At 54.3% G+C, this 13,817-nt stretch overlaps 1 protein-coding gene and 1 non-coding gene across 2 annotated transcripts in view; both read right to left on the bottom strand.

The window, feature by feature from the left end:
* The window catches only part of ITGAE (integrin subunit alpha E), a 69,717-nt gene extending 59,456 nt beyond the window's left edge, over positions 1 to 10,261 (bottom strand). The window contains exon 1 of the mRNA XM_070393302.1: positions 10,193 to 10,261. Coding sequence (XP_070249403.1) covers positions 10,193 to 10,226 — 34 coding nt within the window. The 5' untranslated portion in view covers positions 10,227 to 10,261. The remainder of the gene's footprint in view (positions 1 to 10,192) is intronic.
* Positions 1,283 to 1,389, bottom strand: LOC138995300 (U6 spliceosomal RNA). Its single transcript, XR_011468609.1, has one exon. It is a non-coding gene; the product is annotated as a U6 spliceosomal RNA (small nuclear RNA).
* Positions 10,262 to 13,817: the final 3,556 nt, after the last annotated feature.

Genomic DNA, 13,817 nt, shown 5'->3' with positions numbered 1-13,817 from the left:
CGTGACAGGGGGGAGCTCCCCAACTCCTTGATCGACCCTGCTCTGTGTGTGACAGGGTACGGAGCCCCAACCCCCCTGATGGGCCCTGCTCTGTGAGTGACAGGGGGCAGCGCCCCAACCCCCTGATCGGCCCTGCTCTGTGAGTGACAGGGGGCAGCGCCCCAACCCCCTGGTCGGCCCTGCTCTGTGCGTGACAGGGGGTGGCGCAGCACCCTCCCCATCGACCCTGCCTTGAGTGTGACAGGGGGTGGTGCCCCAACCCCCCAATCGGCTGTACCCTGAGCGTGACTGAGGGTGGCATCACAACCTCCCGATCCGCCCTGCTCTGTGTATGACAGGGGGCAGCGGCCCCAACTCCCCAATCGGCCCTGCTCTGAGCCTGACCAGGGGCTGCACCTAGGGATTGGGTGTGCCCTCTGCCACCCGGGAGCAGGTTTAAGCCAGCAGGTCGTTATCTCCTGAGGGGTCCCAGACTGCGAGAGGGCACAGGCCGGGCTGGGGGACCCCCTCTCCCCCCCGAGTGCACAAATTTTTGTGCACCGGGCCTCTAGTGTATATATATAAAAGCCTAAGCAACCAAATGACCAAACGACCGGTCGACCGGTCACTATGACGTGCACTGACCACCAGGGGGCAGACGCTCAATGCAGAAGCTGCCCCCTGGTGGTCAGTGCGCTCCCACAGCGGGAGCGCCACTGAGCTGACTGACGGGCGCCAGACACTGGGCTCACTGCTAGCAAGTGCAGCTGCAGCGTGAGCCTCTCCTGCCTCAGTGGCAGTGAGCTACAGAGCAGTGACGGTGCAGGCACAGCAGGGCCAGGATGAGTGGGAGCGGCACAGCGCCCGGCCGCCTGCCACTTTGCGCACTACTACATCCCCCCAGGGGTCCCAGATTGCGAGAAGGTGCAGGCCAGGCTGAGGGACCCCACCAGTGCATGAATCTGTGCACTGGGCCTTTAGTATTTTATATAAGAGAAGGAAATATACACATACAAACATGTTGTTCTTCATCCATCAAGAAGTTATAACAATTTAAAATATGTATATAACCAATAACATTGCTTTAAAATATACATAGCAAGAATCGACTGAATTAAAAGGAAAATATAAAAATCAACAACGGCCCTAACTGGTTTGGCTCAGTGGATAGAGCGTCGGCCTGCGGACTGAAGGGTCCCAGGTTCGATTCCGGTCAAGGGCATGTACCTTGGTTGCGGGCACATCCCTTCCTCTCCCTTCCTCTCTGTAAAAAATCAATAAAATATATTTATTTATTTATTTTTTTAAAATGGAACCCTTCACGAATTTGCGTGTCATCCTTGCGCAGGGGCCATGCTAATCTTCTCTGTATTGTTCCAATTTTAGTATATGTGCTGCCGAAGCAAGCACAATAAAATATATTTTTTAAAAAAATCAACAACGAATGTGGGAGACTTTAATGTTTTAGCAAGTCTTTCATAGTAGCTCTAAAAGCAGACAAAAAATCAGTAAGGATATAAAAGATCTGAACAATACAATTAACAAGCTTGGGTTAATTGACTAACAGAACACTCTACCTGACAAAGGTAAAATAAACAGTTTTTGACATGCACGTAAAACACTTACCCAAACTGACCACATGCTAGCCTCAATAAATTGCAATAGTTTGAAATAATTCAGAATATATTCTCAGTCTCTACTGGAATTAAACTAGAAATCAATAACAAAAAGAAAATTTTAAAAATCTGAGTGTTTTATAAATTAATGCACTTTAAATAATCTAGGGTCCAAGATGAAATCACAACAGAAATTCTAAAATATCTTGAACTGAAAGAGAATTAAGATATGACAAATCAAAACTTGTGGGGGGCTTCTGTAGTGTGGGGGCATGACTCAGCACAGGGACCCTGGCAGCTGTCCTCTCAGCTCTCTCCCCAGAGCCACCCACCCCAGAGAGAGAGATAGAGAAGAAATCAAAACACTGCATTGGAAGTAATGAGGGAACCATCCCCTTATTCTGAAAATTGACTATTAAAAGGAAAGTACTAAGCAATTTTCTTGTCTTTCCTATGAGCTGCATCTCAGGCTCACCAAAGAGTCCTAGTTGATGAGAAAAAGTTCTTTACAGAAGAATTATTACTAATGAATGTGGGAGGCATAATAAAATCACAAAACACAATTTTGCAAGCCATTATATCACTAACTCGGGCCACGATCATCAGCTGATGAAGCTACTGACGAGTTTGGTTGAGCACTTGACAATTAGGCCGACATCCGTCCCCCGCCACCCCCCAGACCACTAGTAAACCTTAGTGTCCCCAGATGGGTCCCCAGCATGTGTGCCTCCAGGTGTGACACCCTAGGAAAGACACAGAGACAACAAGTGCTCAGTGACACCCATGCAGCTGGTCATCAGACCACATTGTGAGTAGCAAGTGTGTGAAATACTTTGGCAAAGGAAACAAAAAGAAGCAGGAGGGATGGCAAAATCCTCAGGACTGTTAGCGTACACTTGCCAAAAGTGTTTAGTTGAATTTAATTGAAGTCATTAGCACCGACCTCCAGGTCTGGGGAAGTTTAGGGGATAGAACAAACCACACCGAGGGGAAGCCAACATGCAAATCCTGACGGAGCTGGTCTACGTCTAGGACAAGTACCGAGCTCTACCGGAAAGCCAGGACTTAGAAAAGGCACACGAGCCACACGATGGGCTGGCGAGGCGGCCCCTTTGGACCTTCACTTGAACCAACTAACCGTCAAAGAACAGGAGGATCTGGGTCAGCATGGGCCGTAAATGATACCCCGGAGCGACTGGTGATCGGTGAGGCGGTAGAAACGTTGCAGCTCTACCACAGAACATCCACACATGACAGGAATGTGCACTGAAGCATGTGGGGGAAATGACAGGTGCTGGGATTTGTTTTTATGTCACGCTTCCGAAACATTCATGTGCAGATGACTCACCCAGGCCTCCTGTTAACATGCAGCTCCCGCGTCAGTGGGTCAGGGAGTGGGGCGAACCAGCTCCTAAGCCAGTGATGGCGAACCTTTTGAGCTCGGCGTGTCAGCATTTTGAAAAACCCCAACTTAACTCTGGTGCCGTGTCACATATAGAAATTTTTTGATATTTGCATCCATAGTGAAACAAAGACTTACATGTTTGATATTTATTTTATATATTTAAATGCCATTTAACAAAGAAAAATCAACCAAAAAAATGAGTTCACGTGTCACCCCTGACACCCGTGTCATAGGTTCGCCATCACTGTCCTAAGTGATGCCATGTGCTGGTCCCCACACCAGGTTTTGAGCAGCAAGGTCTTAAAACCTTTGTCGAGCCCTGGCCCGTGTTGCTCAGCGATTGGGCGTCATCCCGTGCACTGTAAGGTCGTCAGTTCGAGTCCCGGTCAGGGCACTTGCCCAGGCAGTGGGTTTGGGCCTCAGCGAGGCATGTACGGGAGGCAACTGATTGATATTTCTCTCTCACATCGATGTTTCTCTCTCTCTCTCTCTCTCTCTCTCTCTCTCTCTCTTTCTCTTTCTCTCTCCCCCTCCCCCTTCCCCCACCCCCTCTCTCTGAAATCAATTTTTTTAAAAAACTGCTTTGGTAAAAGAAACAACAGGAGACATTGAAATACATGCAGCAAGTGTAGCAAATGCTTGCTAACAATGCCATCTGTGTGATGGGTCTATTGGGCTAATCATTGTTGTTTTCTTGACTTTGGTACATGCTTAAAATTTGTTATTAAAAACCAGCCTTCCAGAGGCTCAGGAAGGAGGCAGTGTGAGGGGCTTGGGGGCGGATCTCTTCCTGAGCCGGCACAAAGCGGCACCTGGACCTCACCCTTCCCTGCGCACCTCCGCCTTCCCCCGCATGGCTTGTGGTGACTCATCAGAGACACCCTACACTAAGGTCAAGCGTGTTTTAAAATAATGGGGCAGGTGGAATTTTAGAAAAAGGACAGAAGGAAAATAATCAATAGAAAAAAGTAAAAAAAAAAAAAAAAAGAAGGGGGCCGATCAAAACAGAAGGAAGCTGAGAGCTAACCTGTGTATCAAAGAGCCAGCACTTTCTATGATGGGCCAGCGCTCGCCTCTGCACACTGCACAGCACGCAGTAGGCACGTAATGCAATTATTTGTGGAATAAATGAACAAATAATGGAACTTTCTCGAAGTCAACGTAAGGACTAAAATGTTCAGTTATGTCATTCACAGCATCCACAAAACTGGGGCGGAAAACTCAAAAGCTATTCTAGTGTAGCAAGAAAATAACAGAAAACAATTTCTCTTAGCAAGAACATTGAATGATACCTTAATCAATAAAGAAATTTAAAAAAAAAAAAGAACATTGAATGAACTGGGACAGAGTGGGGTGGGGGAAAAAGGCACTGAGTGAACAAACCTGCACCCCACGTTTCCCGGGTCTGTTATTCATGTCCTCCCCACCATGCCCCAAAGTAGAATGCAGACAATGCAACCATGAGCTCTTCCGTTTGGGGGCCTTGCATCCCTTTGCAGATTTGAGGGGAGCATCAGAACCCTCCCAGCCCCTCAAGTGCACATTTGCACAAATCTTGGCCTCCCAGGGGCTCTGCTTGGAGGCTGGCCCCGGCCCCTCCTCATCCTCAGCATGCACCTCCTCGCGAAGCCGCCCTGACCCCCAGGCCCCCACCTAGCCACTCCTCGCCCCACAAGCCTTTCTCCAGTTGGAAATGACCTGTTCATGCCCTGCTCACGTACTGCCTATGACTGTTCCCCCCCGCCCCGCCCAGGGATCCCCGAGGGCCCAGACTGTGGCCAGGTGTTGGACGGGTCAAGGGGGCTCACAGACCCCCTGTGGCCTATCCATTACCCTCAAGGGCTCCAGAGCAAGACACCAAGTGGGGAAAGGGGAGCCCTGTCCTCTATGAACAGTTTGGATCAAGGAAGTCCAAAGGGATTTGGGACTCCTTGGCCTGTGCCCAGCCCTGTGTCTCCGGGTCGGCCAGGCCGGTTGAGAGTGGCCTTCGGCACACTTCTTACTGCGTAACTGAGACATGACTTAAACCCCTGAGATAGTCCAGGGTCCTCATCCGGGCATCTATGGCACCCCCCTGCCTAGCTCCTCTACACCCCCTCCCTGAACACCATCTCACACTTCCCACCTCTGGGCCTTTGCACAAGCGGTTCCACACCCAGCCACCTTCCTCAGCACCTGCCCACTCTGCCACCCCTGGGGGCCGCTCAGGCACCCCGGCGCCAGGAGCCAACCCAGATCCCCAGCCAGAGTAATTCACTGCAAGGGGTCAGGGGGCTCCCCTTCCTAGCCCCTGGGATCCTGTGGTGTCTCCGTCTGGCTCTGACTAAGTCCTGTCTGGGTCAGAGCGATCTGTGATTAAGTCTGTGTCCCCCAAACGGTGATCTTCTCTGAGTCACCCATGACAACCCCACGCCCACCGCGGCGAAGCCAGCTCAGCAGAGCCAGGCCCAGAGTGGTGTCAGGAGATGTCAGCAGGCCCATTCCGGATCCCACCCCACCCCCATACCATTCCACCCCCATTTTCACTTTGTTCAACCGAGGGACCTTGATGCAAGACCGGAGGGCGGAACGGGGAGCGGACAATCACAGCTCTCCCAGGCCCGCCGTCTCCCAGGCCCGCTGTCTCCCAGGCCCGCCGTCTCCCAGGCCCGCCGTCTCCCAGGCCCGCTGTCTCCCAGGCCCGCTGTCTCCCAGTCCCACTGTCTCCCAGGTGGTCCATGGGGGAATTAAATATTTGTGTCTGGGCCCAGGTCTGCCTGAGTCCAAAACCTCATTAAAAGCTTGAGGGATGGAATCCGAGAGCAGGTCACAGGAGCCCCGGCGCTGGGCATGGCCCCCAGTTGTGCCAGCAGCTCACCGAGCTGGGGCAGAGCTCTGGTTTAGAGGCTGGTAAGTAGGTCAGCGAGGACCTGTGTGTGTGTGTGTGTGTGTTGGGGGGGGGTCCCCGTATTTGCTAAGCTCTCCTAGGCACCAGCCGCCAACCCTCCGTGCCAGGCTCCGCCAGGGGTGAGTCATTTGCCAAAGTAGATCCCTCCCAAGCCCCTGACCACCTTTGCTCAAGTGACCCCTTCATCGGGTGACCCCTTCCCTTCCCACTGCCCACTGGGGCTCAGGAAAAATGGCATCGGTCCCTGAGGGAGACGGTCCTGGGTTCAAATCCTGACTTTGCCACGGAATTGCTGAAGGACCTCAGGCCTGTCCGCCTCAGTTTCCCCATCTGTGACGGGGGGCTGTGCAGACCCAATGAGGCAACGCCTAGCCCAGCATCAGACCTGAGCTAGGCGCACGGCATGTGGGTGCGATGCTCCAGCGCTGTAACCACAGGGAGGCCTGCCATGCGCTCTGACAGCCTCACCCTCCGCCTGAGCCCCCCCGCAGGCTGTCAGACCTGAGCCCGGCGTCTGTCACCACACCACCCACAGGCTGCCGCCCCCATGCTGTTCCCAGCCGCAGGGACCTGCTGAGTCAGACTGCGACCCTCCTCCATCCTGTCAGCCACCACTGCCCGCCCCCTCCGCCCCGAACTCCCCTCCCCACCTCCCCCAACCCTGGGCATTTTGAATATACGTCTCACAGCCCCATTTCTGCTTTAGCAAACTGAGGTCCGGGGGGCATGGTCTGCCCCAATGTATACAAGGAACCAGTTGTGGACCTGGGACTAGACTCAGGTGTCGGGACACCCACCCAGAACACCCCGGTGGGCCTTGGGGGAGGTTATGCCTCAGAGGCGCCTGCAGGGCGCCCATCCGGTGCAGCTCACCCCTCGGCCCACCCACCTTGGTCTTCCCCAGGCCTCGGACACCGTCAGTCCACCTAACAGTGGCCATCAGGTCTGGGGCGCTCACAGTGCCCGCACCGTGTCCAGTGCTTGGGGGTTTTCTGATTTTCCTCCCATTTCTCACGAGTGCCTCCTCCTCCACACGCTCACCAGCCCAGCACCCCTGGACCTGCCCCGGCAGCACCCAGCATCGTCCCGCCCGCAGCACTGTCCTCCCGGCTGGCCTCCTGGCCGCCCTTTCCCCAGGACTCCGGCTCACACAGCACGCAGGTCTCACTGTCACTACCCCTCAGCGCTGCCCCAGGCCAGGTCCCAGCTCCCTCAGCCTGGCCCTGTGCCCACCCACATGCCCCCCATACGCAGCCCACAAGACAACCCCCCAGAGATGGTGGGCGACTCCGGGTCCTACAGGGCCTGCACTCCCCACCTGTCTTGCCCACAGGCATGCACGTCTCTGACATATTACCTCTGCCTGCAAGGTCCTTCCCCTCCCCCATGGGAGACCTGAAGGCAGCCTCAGGGGCCTTTGCCCTGGGGCTAGAGGGGCGAAGGGGTGTGTGTGTGTGTGTGTGGTGTGTCCTGCTTTCTTTTAACACAGAGGCTCCAGGACAGGGACTGCACCATGTCCTGGTTGTGGGGGGACAGGCAACATCAGAGCGGACAGCTTTCTGCTGCCACTCACACCTCACCCTGCATTTTCCTAAATAGACTCCTCACACCCACCTCTTTGTCCATACCATTTTTCCTAGACAGAAACCACCCCCTCCCCCCAGACAGAGCCGAGTCTGCAGCCCTCCTCTGCCCGGAGGGGCCCAGGCCTCAGCCTGAAGGTCACCACCACAGAGGAGCGAGAAGGCAGGAGCGCCCGGACTCTGGCTCCTTTGCCACTGGGAAGGCTTTGTAGGCTGACAGCAGAGTTTCCCTTCTCGACATGAGGGATGTAGACTCAACCTCAGACCCCAGGAGGAACAGTGAGCAGCTGTGGTCAGAGTGAGTCAGGGATGGAGTGACCTGGGGTCAGCAGGCCACTGGGGAACAGCCTGCGCTGGGGCTAGAAGCGGGGCTTGGAGCAGCTGCAGTTTCAGTATGTCTGGCATCTGCGCCTGACTCGAAACCTCTCAGACAATTAATGCCATCCCATTGGCTCCCACTCATGAGAAGTGGACATCCCCACAGTGGGTGGCCTGGGAAGAATGGAAGGTCAAGGTCAGGCCAGTGGCCTAGGGAGGCCCAGCCGGGCACAGGGTTCAGAGCCCTGAGCCTGGGGTGGTGGTCTGAGGGGGTTCCTCCCACCCTCCCCAGCACCTCCTTGTCACTTTCTCAGACTTTCCTCAATCCTCTAGACTCAGGGCTAGTTTCACCTCCTCCAGGAAGCTCTCCAGGATCAGTCATCCTATCTCAGGATATCATAGCTTAGAGTAGAACTGTCACAATTTCATTTCCCCACCCAAATTGGAGCTGCTGGGACCCTGCTCCCACATCCTTCCCATAACGTAGCCGAGTTTTGGGCTACGTAATCTCATAGCAAGCCCACTCCATCTTGCTCTCTGCTGTCCGTCAGCTTGGGGAGTGGCTAGGCCTCAGGAGGGGTTCGATAAATGTCATCTGGATTGACATATCTGAAAAAGGCCCCAGGCCATGGGGTGTTCTAGAGCTGGGAGGCAGGACAAGAGGCCTGGGCTGGACCCTCGTTTCCACTACTTGCTTGTAACCCTGGACGGTCACAGCTCCTCTGGGCCTCAGATACCTCCTCCACACTGGGGGAGCGGGGGGGCGGGGGGGGGGGGGAACCAGAATCTAAGATCTTCTCCGGACATTCTTGGTGATGGAGGGTCAAAGCCATAAGCTGTGAAGAGGGAGAGCCTCTCTGACACCGTATAAAACTGAAAATAAAAGTGTAAACTGTAATATAAGGAAAAGAAAGTCCAACCAAGTTCTCACCTTTCTACGGCTTTGATGTTTTTGTAATATTGTCTATTAAAACATGTCTCCAAATACTTGCTTTGCTGGTGCCTTGCACATGCTTGGCCTGCCCCTGGGTGCTCGGCCCGTGGTGGGCGCTCATCCTGAGCCTCTCCCAGCGTGGACTCAGCGCTCAGACACGGGCTCGCTTGCAGCCCCGGCCCGTCCCTCAGGGGAACTGCTTCTGCCCGATGTCCATCTCATTCTCCTGTCAAGCTGCTGCCCAGAGCAGGAGACCCCAGGACGCCTGCCCGATCACCAGGCAGGACCACCCCGGCCTCACGCGTGGCCCGAGCAGTCTCCGGGAGCTGACTGTGCTCAGTCCCATCCCTGCGGCCTGTGGGCAGGTGCAGGCTCAGGGCTCGGCTTGCCCCAGGTGGCTTCCCTGGGAGGCTTAAAGGCCAGAACGGGACTTGCAGGGAGTGGGAAGAGGAAGTGTCCCGCTCCCCCCACCACACACACATGCTCTCATCCTGGCCCCAACAGCAGTAACAGGAAGGTGACTCCCCCAATGAATTCAGCTCTGCCACACAGACACGACCCCAGTCTCTGGTCAACACATCCTCACAGGGCCCTCACCTCATCAGCGGAACCCCTGGTCTGTAGACGGGTGCTTTGCTGGGGGAAGGGAGGTACCTAACGGTGCCTCCACTCTGAGACCAAACTCGGCCCAGACCCAAGGACCTGCCCAGAGTGGGTGTCATAAGGAAAGGGCCTGGGAGGGGAGAGGGCCTGGGTGGGGAGGGAGGCTGGGTGGAGATGGAGGCTGGATGGGGAGAGGGCCTGGGTGGGGAGAGGGCCTGGGTGGGGATGGAGGCTGGGTGGGGATGGAGGCTGGGTGAAGAGGGAGGCTTGGTGGGGAGAGGCCTGGGTGGGGACGGAGGCTGGGTGGGGAGAGGCTGGGTGAGGGAGGTTTGGTGGGGAGAGGCCTGGGTGGGGACAGAGGCTGGGTGAGGAGGGAGGCTTGGTGGGGAGAGGCCTGGGTGGGGATGGAGGCTGGGTGAGGAGGGAGGCTTGGTGGGGAGAGACCTGGGTGGGGACGGAGGCTGGGTGAAGAGGGAGGCTTGGTGGGGAGAGGCCTGGGTGGGGACGGAGGCTGGGTGAAGAGGGAGGCTTGGTGGGGAGAGGCCTGGGTGGGGACGGAGGCTGGGTGGGGAGAGGCCTGGGTGGGGACGGAGGCTGGGTGAAGAGGGAGGCTGGGTGGAGAAGGGACGGGGCAGCAGAGCTCTGGAGTCCGAAGCCACTGGCTGTCAGCACTGCCGACAGAGCCCCCACTGTCCTTCAGAGGAAGCCGGGGAACCTCACCCTCGGAGGAAGATCATCTCCCTGGGGACAGTCTCACACTTTCTCCAACCCCTGGCTCTGACTTAGCCCATTAGACAGATGACAGAGGACAGACAAGGCTGCACGAGGGCACAGCAGCCCCTCCGGGCAGGGGTGAGGCTGACTTACTGGTCACGCAGAGCAGAGTGTGGAGGAGCCACATCCTAGCTGAAGCGGAGGCGCGGAGTGGGCCTGGGCTGGCTCAGCTTCCCCTCCTCCGCGGGGCGCCAGGAGGCGGGGACAGACACACAGACACAGGCCAGGACCCACAGGCAGACAGGCGTTTTCAAGCACACACAGGCGCTCCCACTGGTACCCGGCTGCTGGCCGGGCTTCCTCGGCAGTGGTGGCTGAGTCCTGGGAGCTGAGACACACCTGTCACCACATTTCCTGCAGCAGTGAGCTGAGCCGAGGCCTGGACACAGCTCCGGGGGCCTCAGCCAGGAGCAGTGTTCACCCGGCTGCTGTTTATCATCCATGTGAGTCCCAGCCCTGCCCCAGACACACCTCCAGGACACCTCAGCCCAGCACCTCCTCCGGGGCCCTTGGTGATGGTTCCCTGGGCCACAGGAAGTGCCTTCACAGCAGAGCTGGGCTCCTGCACCAGCCCCGCACTCCGGCCCCGGGCCATGGAGGGCCAGGTGAGGGGAAAGATCCAGCGCCCTGGCTGCAATCACTTCCTCAATTCAGCTGTGGCTGCTCTTTGCTAGTAAATCCTGGCCACCGCGCCGCGATGCCAGAAGCGGTTCACCAGAGCGCTGGGCTGGCAGAACAACACATGTAAGATCCCATCGATCCCCCACTCTCTGACCCGCCCCAGCACCCGGAGGACACAGCCGGCAGCCTGCAGTCACAGTTTAACGCCAACTCCACCATCTGCCAGATTCTCCGTGTGACATCTGTCGTGGAAGGAAGCTTCCGGCCCCGAGTCCCAGGCTGCCGTGCAGAGCAGCGCTGTCCCCCGAGCGTTCTGCGCTCAGTCCTGTGGCCGTCACCAGCCACAGGTGGCACCGGAGCCCTGCCCTGTCACCAGTGCCACCAAGGACCGGGCTTGTAAATTTTATTTAATTTTAATTAATTTACATTCAAAAAGGCAGGGGACTGGATGTCTCTTCTCACAGGGAAGACTGTATCTCGAGGGAGAGTCCTCTGAAATGTGGATATAAGTGTTAAAGCACAGAGGACAATGGTGTTGACTTAATGACAGTGAAAATCAATTTTATTTAGTTTCTCACATTAAAAGCTCGCTTTGCCAAAGTCTTGTAAAGTTTGGTGACACTTAAAACATTTTTGCATTGTCTGCTTTGGTCTGACCAAACACCGACTAGTAAGATAGTTCCCTGATGTTACATGGCTATTACACAGATGACAATTCATCATTTTCATACCACAACCACATGCCATCAAACAAAGAAGTTAAACAGCTCAGAAAGCAAAGCTCCAGGTCTGATCATCTCCCTCCCGGACCACGATAAAGACCAGCCCATCACAGCTCGGTCCCCAGTGTGGGGCGTGCAGGAGGCAGAATCAATGATTCTCTCTCATCACTGACGATTCTATCTCTTTCTCTCTCTCCCTTCCTCTCTGAAATCAATAAAAATATATTTTAAAAAAGAAAATGGAAAAATAAAAACAGTTGGAAACCACATTATTGGAACAGTTGACAAAATTGAAATATGAACTACAGATTAGATACTACTGTAATGATTAGATAAAATTATACATTTATCAAATTACCCATGTCATAGGGGAGGCCTGGCCCGTCTCCACATCACAGTGCCCCTGCTCGGTGGGTCAGGGGCACCTGGCAGAGCCACAGGAAGCCCCTCTGCACACCGAGCCGGAGCAGACCAGCAGCGGGGCAGGCTGGACCCCAGGACTGCAGCCTGCTCCAGACTTCTGGGAGGCAGGACTTCACATCTGCAGCGTGACCTTTGGGCACTGCAGGGGGCCAGGCAAGGTTGGTGCCTGGATGCTGGACCAGGCACAGGGCCGTTTTCTGCATCTTTGGTGATGTCTAGAATGAGGATTCATCCAAGCTTGCTGACGCCAGCATGGCAGAGCCCTAATCATGAGCATACACAGGGGCCCTTCAAACCCATCTGACAGCGTCGCTATCCCCACAAACCTCATTTAAGGTCCCAAGGACTGTGTACAAACCTGGCTGTTCAGCAAGTACATATGTATCCAAAAGGAATGTGAAAAAGACTTTAAACAACTGTTAGAGGGCCAACTCAAGGGATATTCCACAACACAAATGGACTGAACTCTTCAAAAATATTAATATCATAAAAGACAAAGAAAGGCTAAAGAATTGTTCCAGATTAAAGAAGAATAAATGTAGTGCGTGACACTGGATTGCATCCTAGACCAAAAACAAAAACAATTTGCTTTAAAAAACATTATTGATTTAGCAAAATATACCATTCCTGGGAATGGTAACCAGAAAGTCCAGTCTCTGGTTATGGACAGAAAGATGAGAGGTGAAGGGTATGACTGTGGAGAGTTACACAAAAGGCATCAACTCTACCTGAAATTTATTTTCATTGAAAGCAGTGGGGCCTGGCTGGCGTGGCTCAGTGGTTGAGTGTGACCTATGAACCAGGAGGTCACAGTTCGATTCCAGTCGAGGGCACATGCCCAAGTTGTGGCTCGGTCCCCAGTATGGGGCATGCAGGAGGCAGTCAATCAATGATTCTCTCTCATCACTGATGATTCTATTTCTTTCTCCCTCTCCCTCTCCCTTCCTCTCTGAAATCAATGAAAATATATTTTAAAAAAGAAAAAGGAAAAATAAAAACACAGTGGGAAACCACATTATTGGAACAGTTGACAAAATTGAAACATGAGCTACAGATTAGGTACTACTGTACTGGTTAGATAAAATTATACATTTATCAAATTAAAATTTGATAACTATACTATACTATTCTCTCATAACTATGAGAGAATGTCTTTGTTCTCAGGAAATGTTCACTAAAATATTTAGGGAGTAAGGGACACGACTGTGTAAGTAACCCTCAAATAGTTCATGGTTCAGAGAGGGAAGAAGGGGGAGAGGCAGGGAAAGAGTAAATGATAAAATGTGGCAAAATGTTCTTAATTCTACCCTTGAAACTGTTCTGTAATTTCAAACGAAAAGTTTTAGGGCTGGAGGGGCCATGTTCAGCTTTAGGGCTGGAGGGGCCGTGTTCAGCATGACGTAGGACTAGCTACTCTGTCTTGAGAGTCCAAGCACCAGCGGATGAGGGTGTTCCCACAGCCCTGCCTCAGGGCCCCAGCCTCCGGAAACGTGTCCAATCCCCCCCCTTGCCTTCTGAGTCCTGGGAGAGCATCTGGAAGAGTGAGGATGTTACTGAGACTAGAGAGGACTGCAGTGGAGGCCAGGGTTGGCGAAGGGGGCTGGGGGACGACTGGAGAGCAGTAGTCACCACCCCCGTTGAACGGGCACTCAGGAGGGAGCCGCAGACTCTGTCCAGGGCCTTCCTTGGAGCCCCCGTGGGGTCCTCACAGACACCCTGCTGGGTCATCCGATTTCACCAACGAGGGTGCTGGCTCAGAGGTGGTGAAGGAACTTGCCCAAGGCAAATGGCTAGTAAGTGGCAGAGTTGGGACTCAACCAGGTCCATCTTCTCCAGACCCAGGACTCTGAACCAGTAAAAAGCTGGTGCCTTCAGACCCAAGGGTCTATCATGAGCTATTAAAAAGCAGGGACCTCATTCCACAAACATGCTGGGATCCTTGCATCACTGGG

Source organism: Myotis yumanensis, unplaced genomic scaffold, assembly GCF_028538775.1.
Source record: "Myotis yumanensis isolate MYYU_CA2020_CCGP unplaced genomic scaffold, mMyoYum1.0.hap1 SCAF_16, whole genome shotgun sequence".
Taxonomy (NCBI): domain Eukaryota; kingdom Metazoa; phylum Chordata; class Mammalia; order Chiroptera; family Vespertilionidae; genus Myotis; species Myotis yumanensis.
Note: the sequence above shows the minus strand (reverse complement) of the source record. Positions and strands in the feature narration are given on the sequence as shown.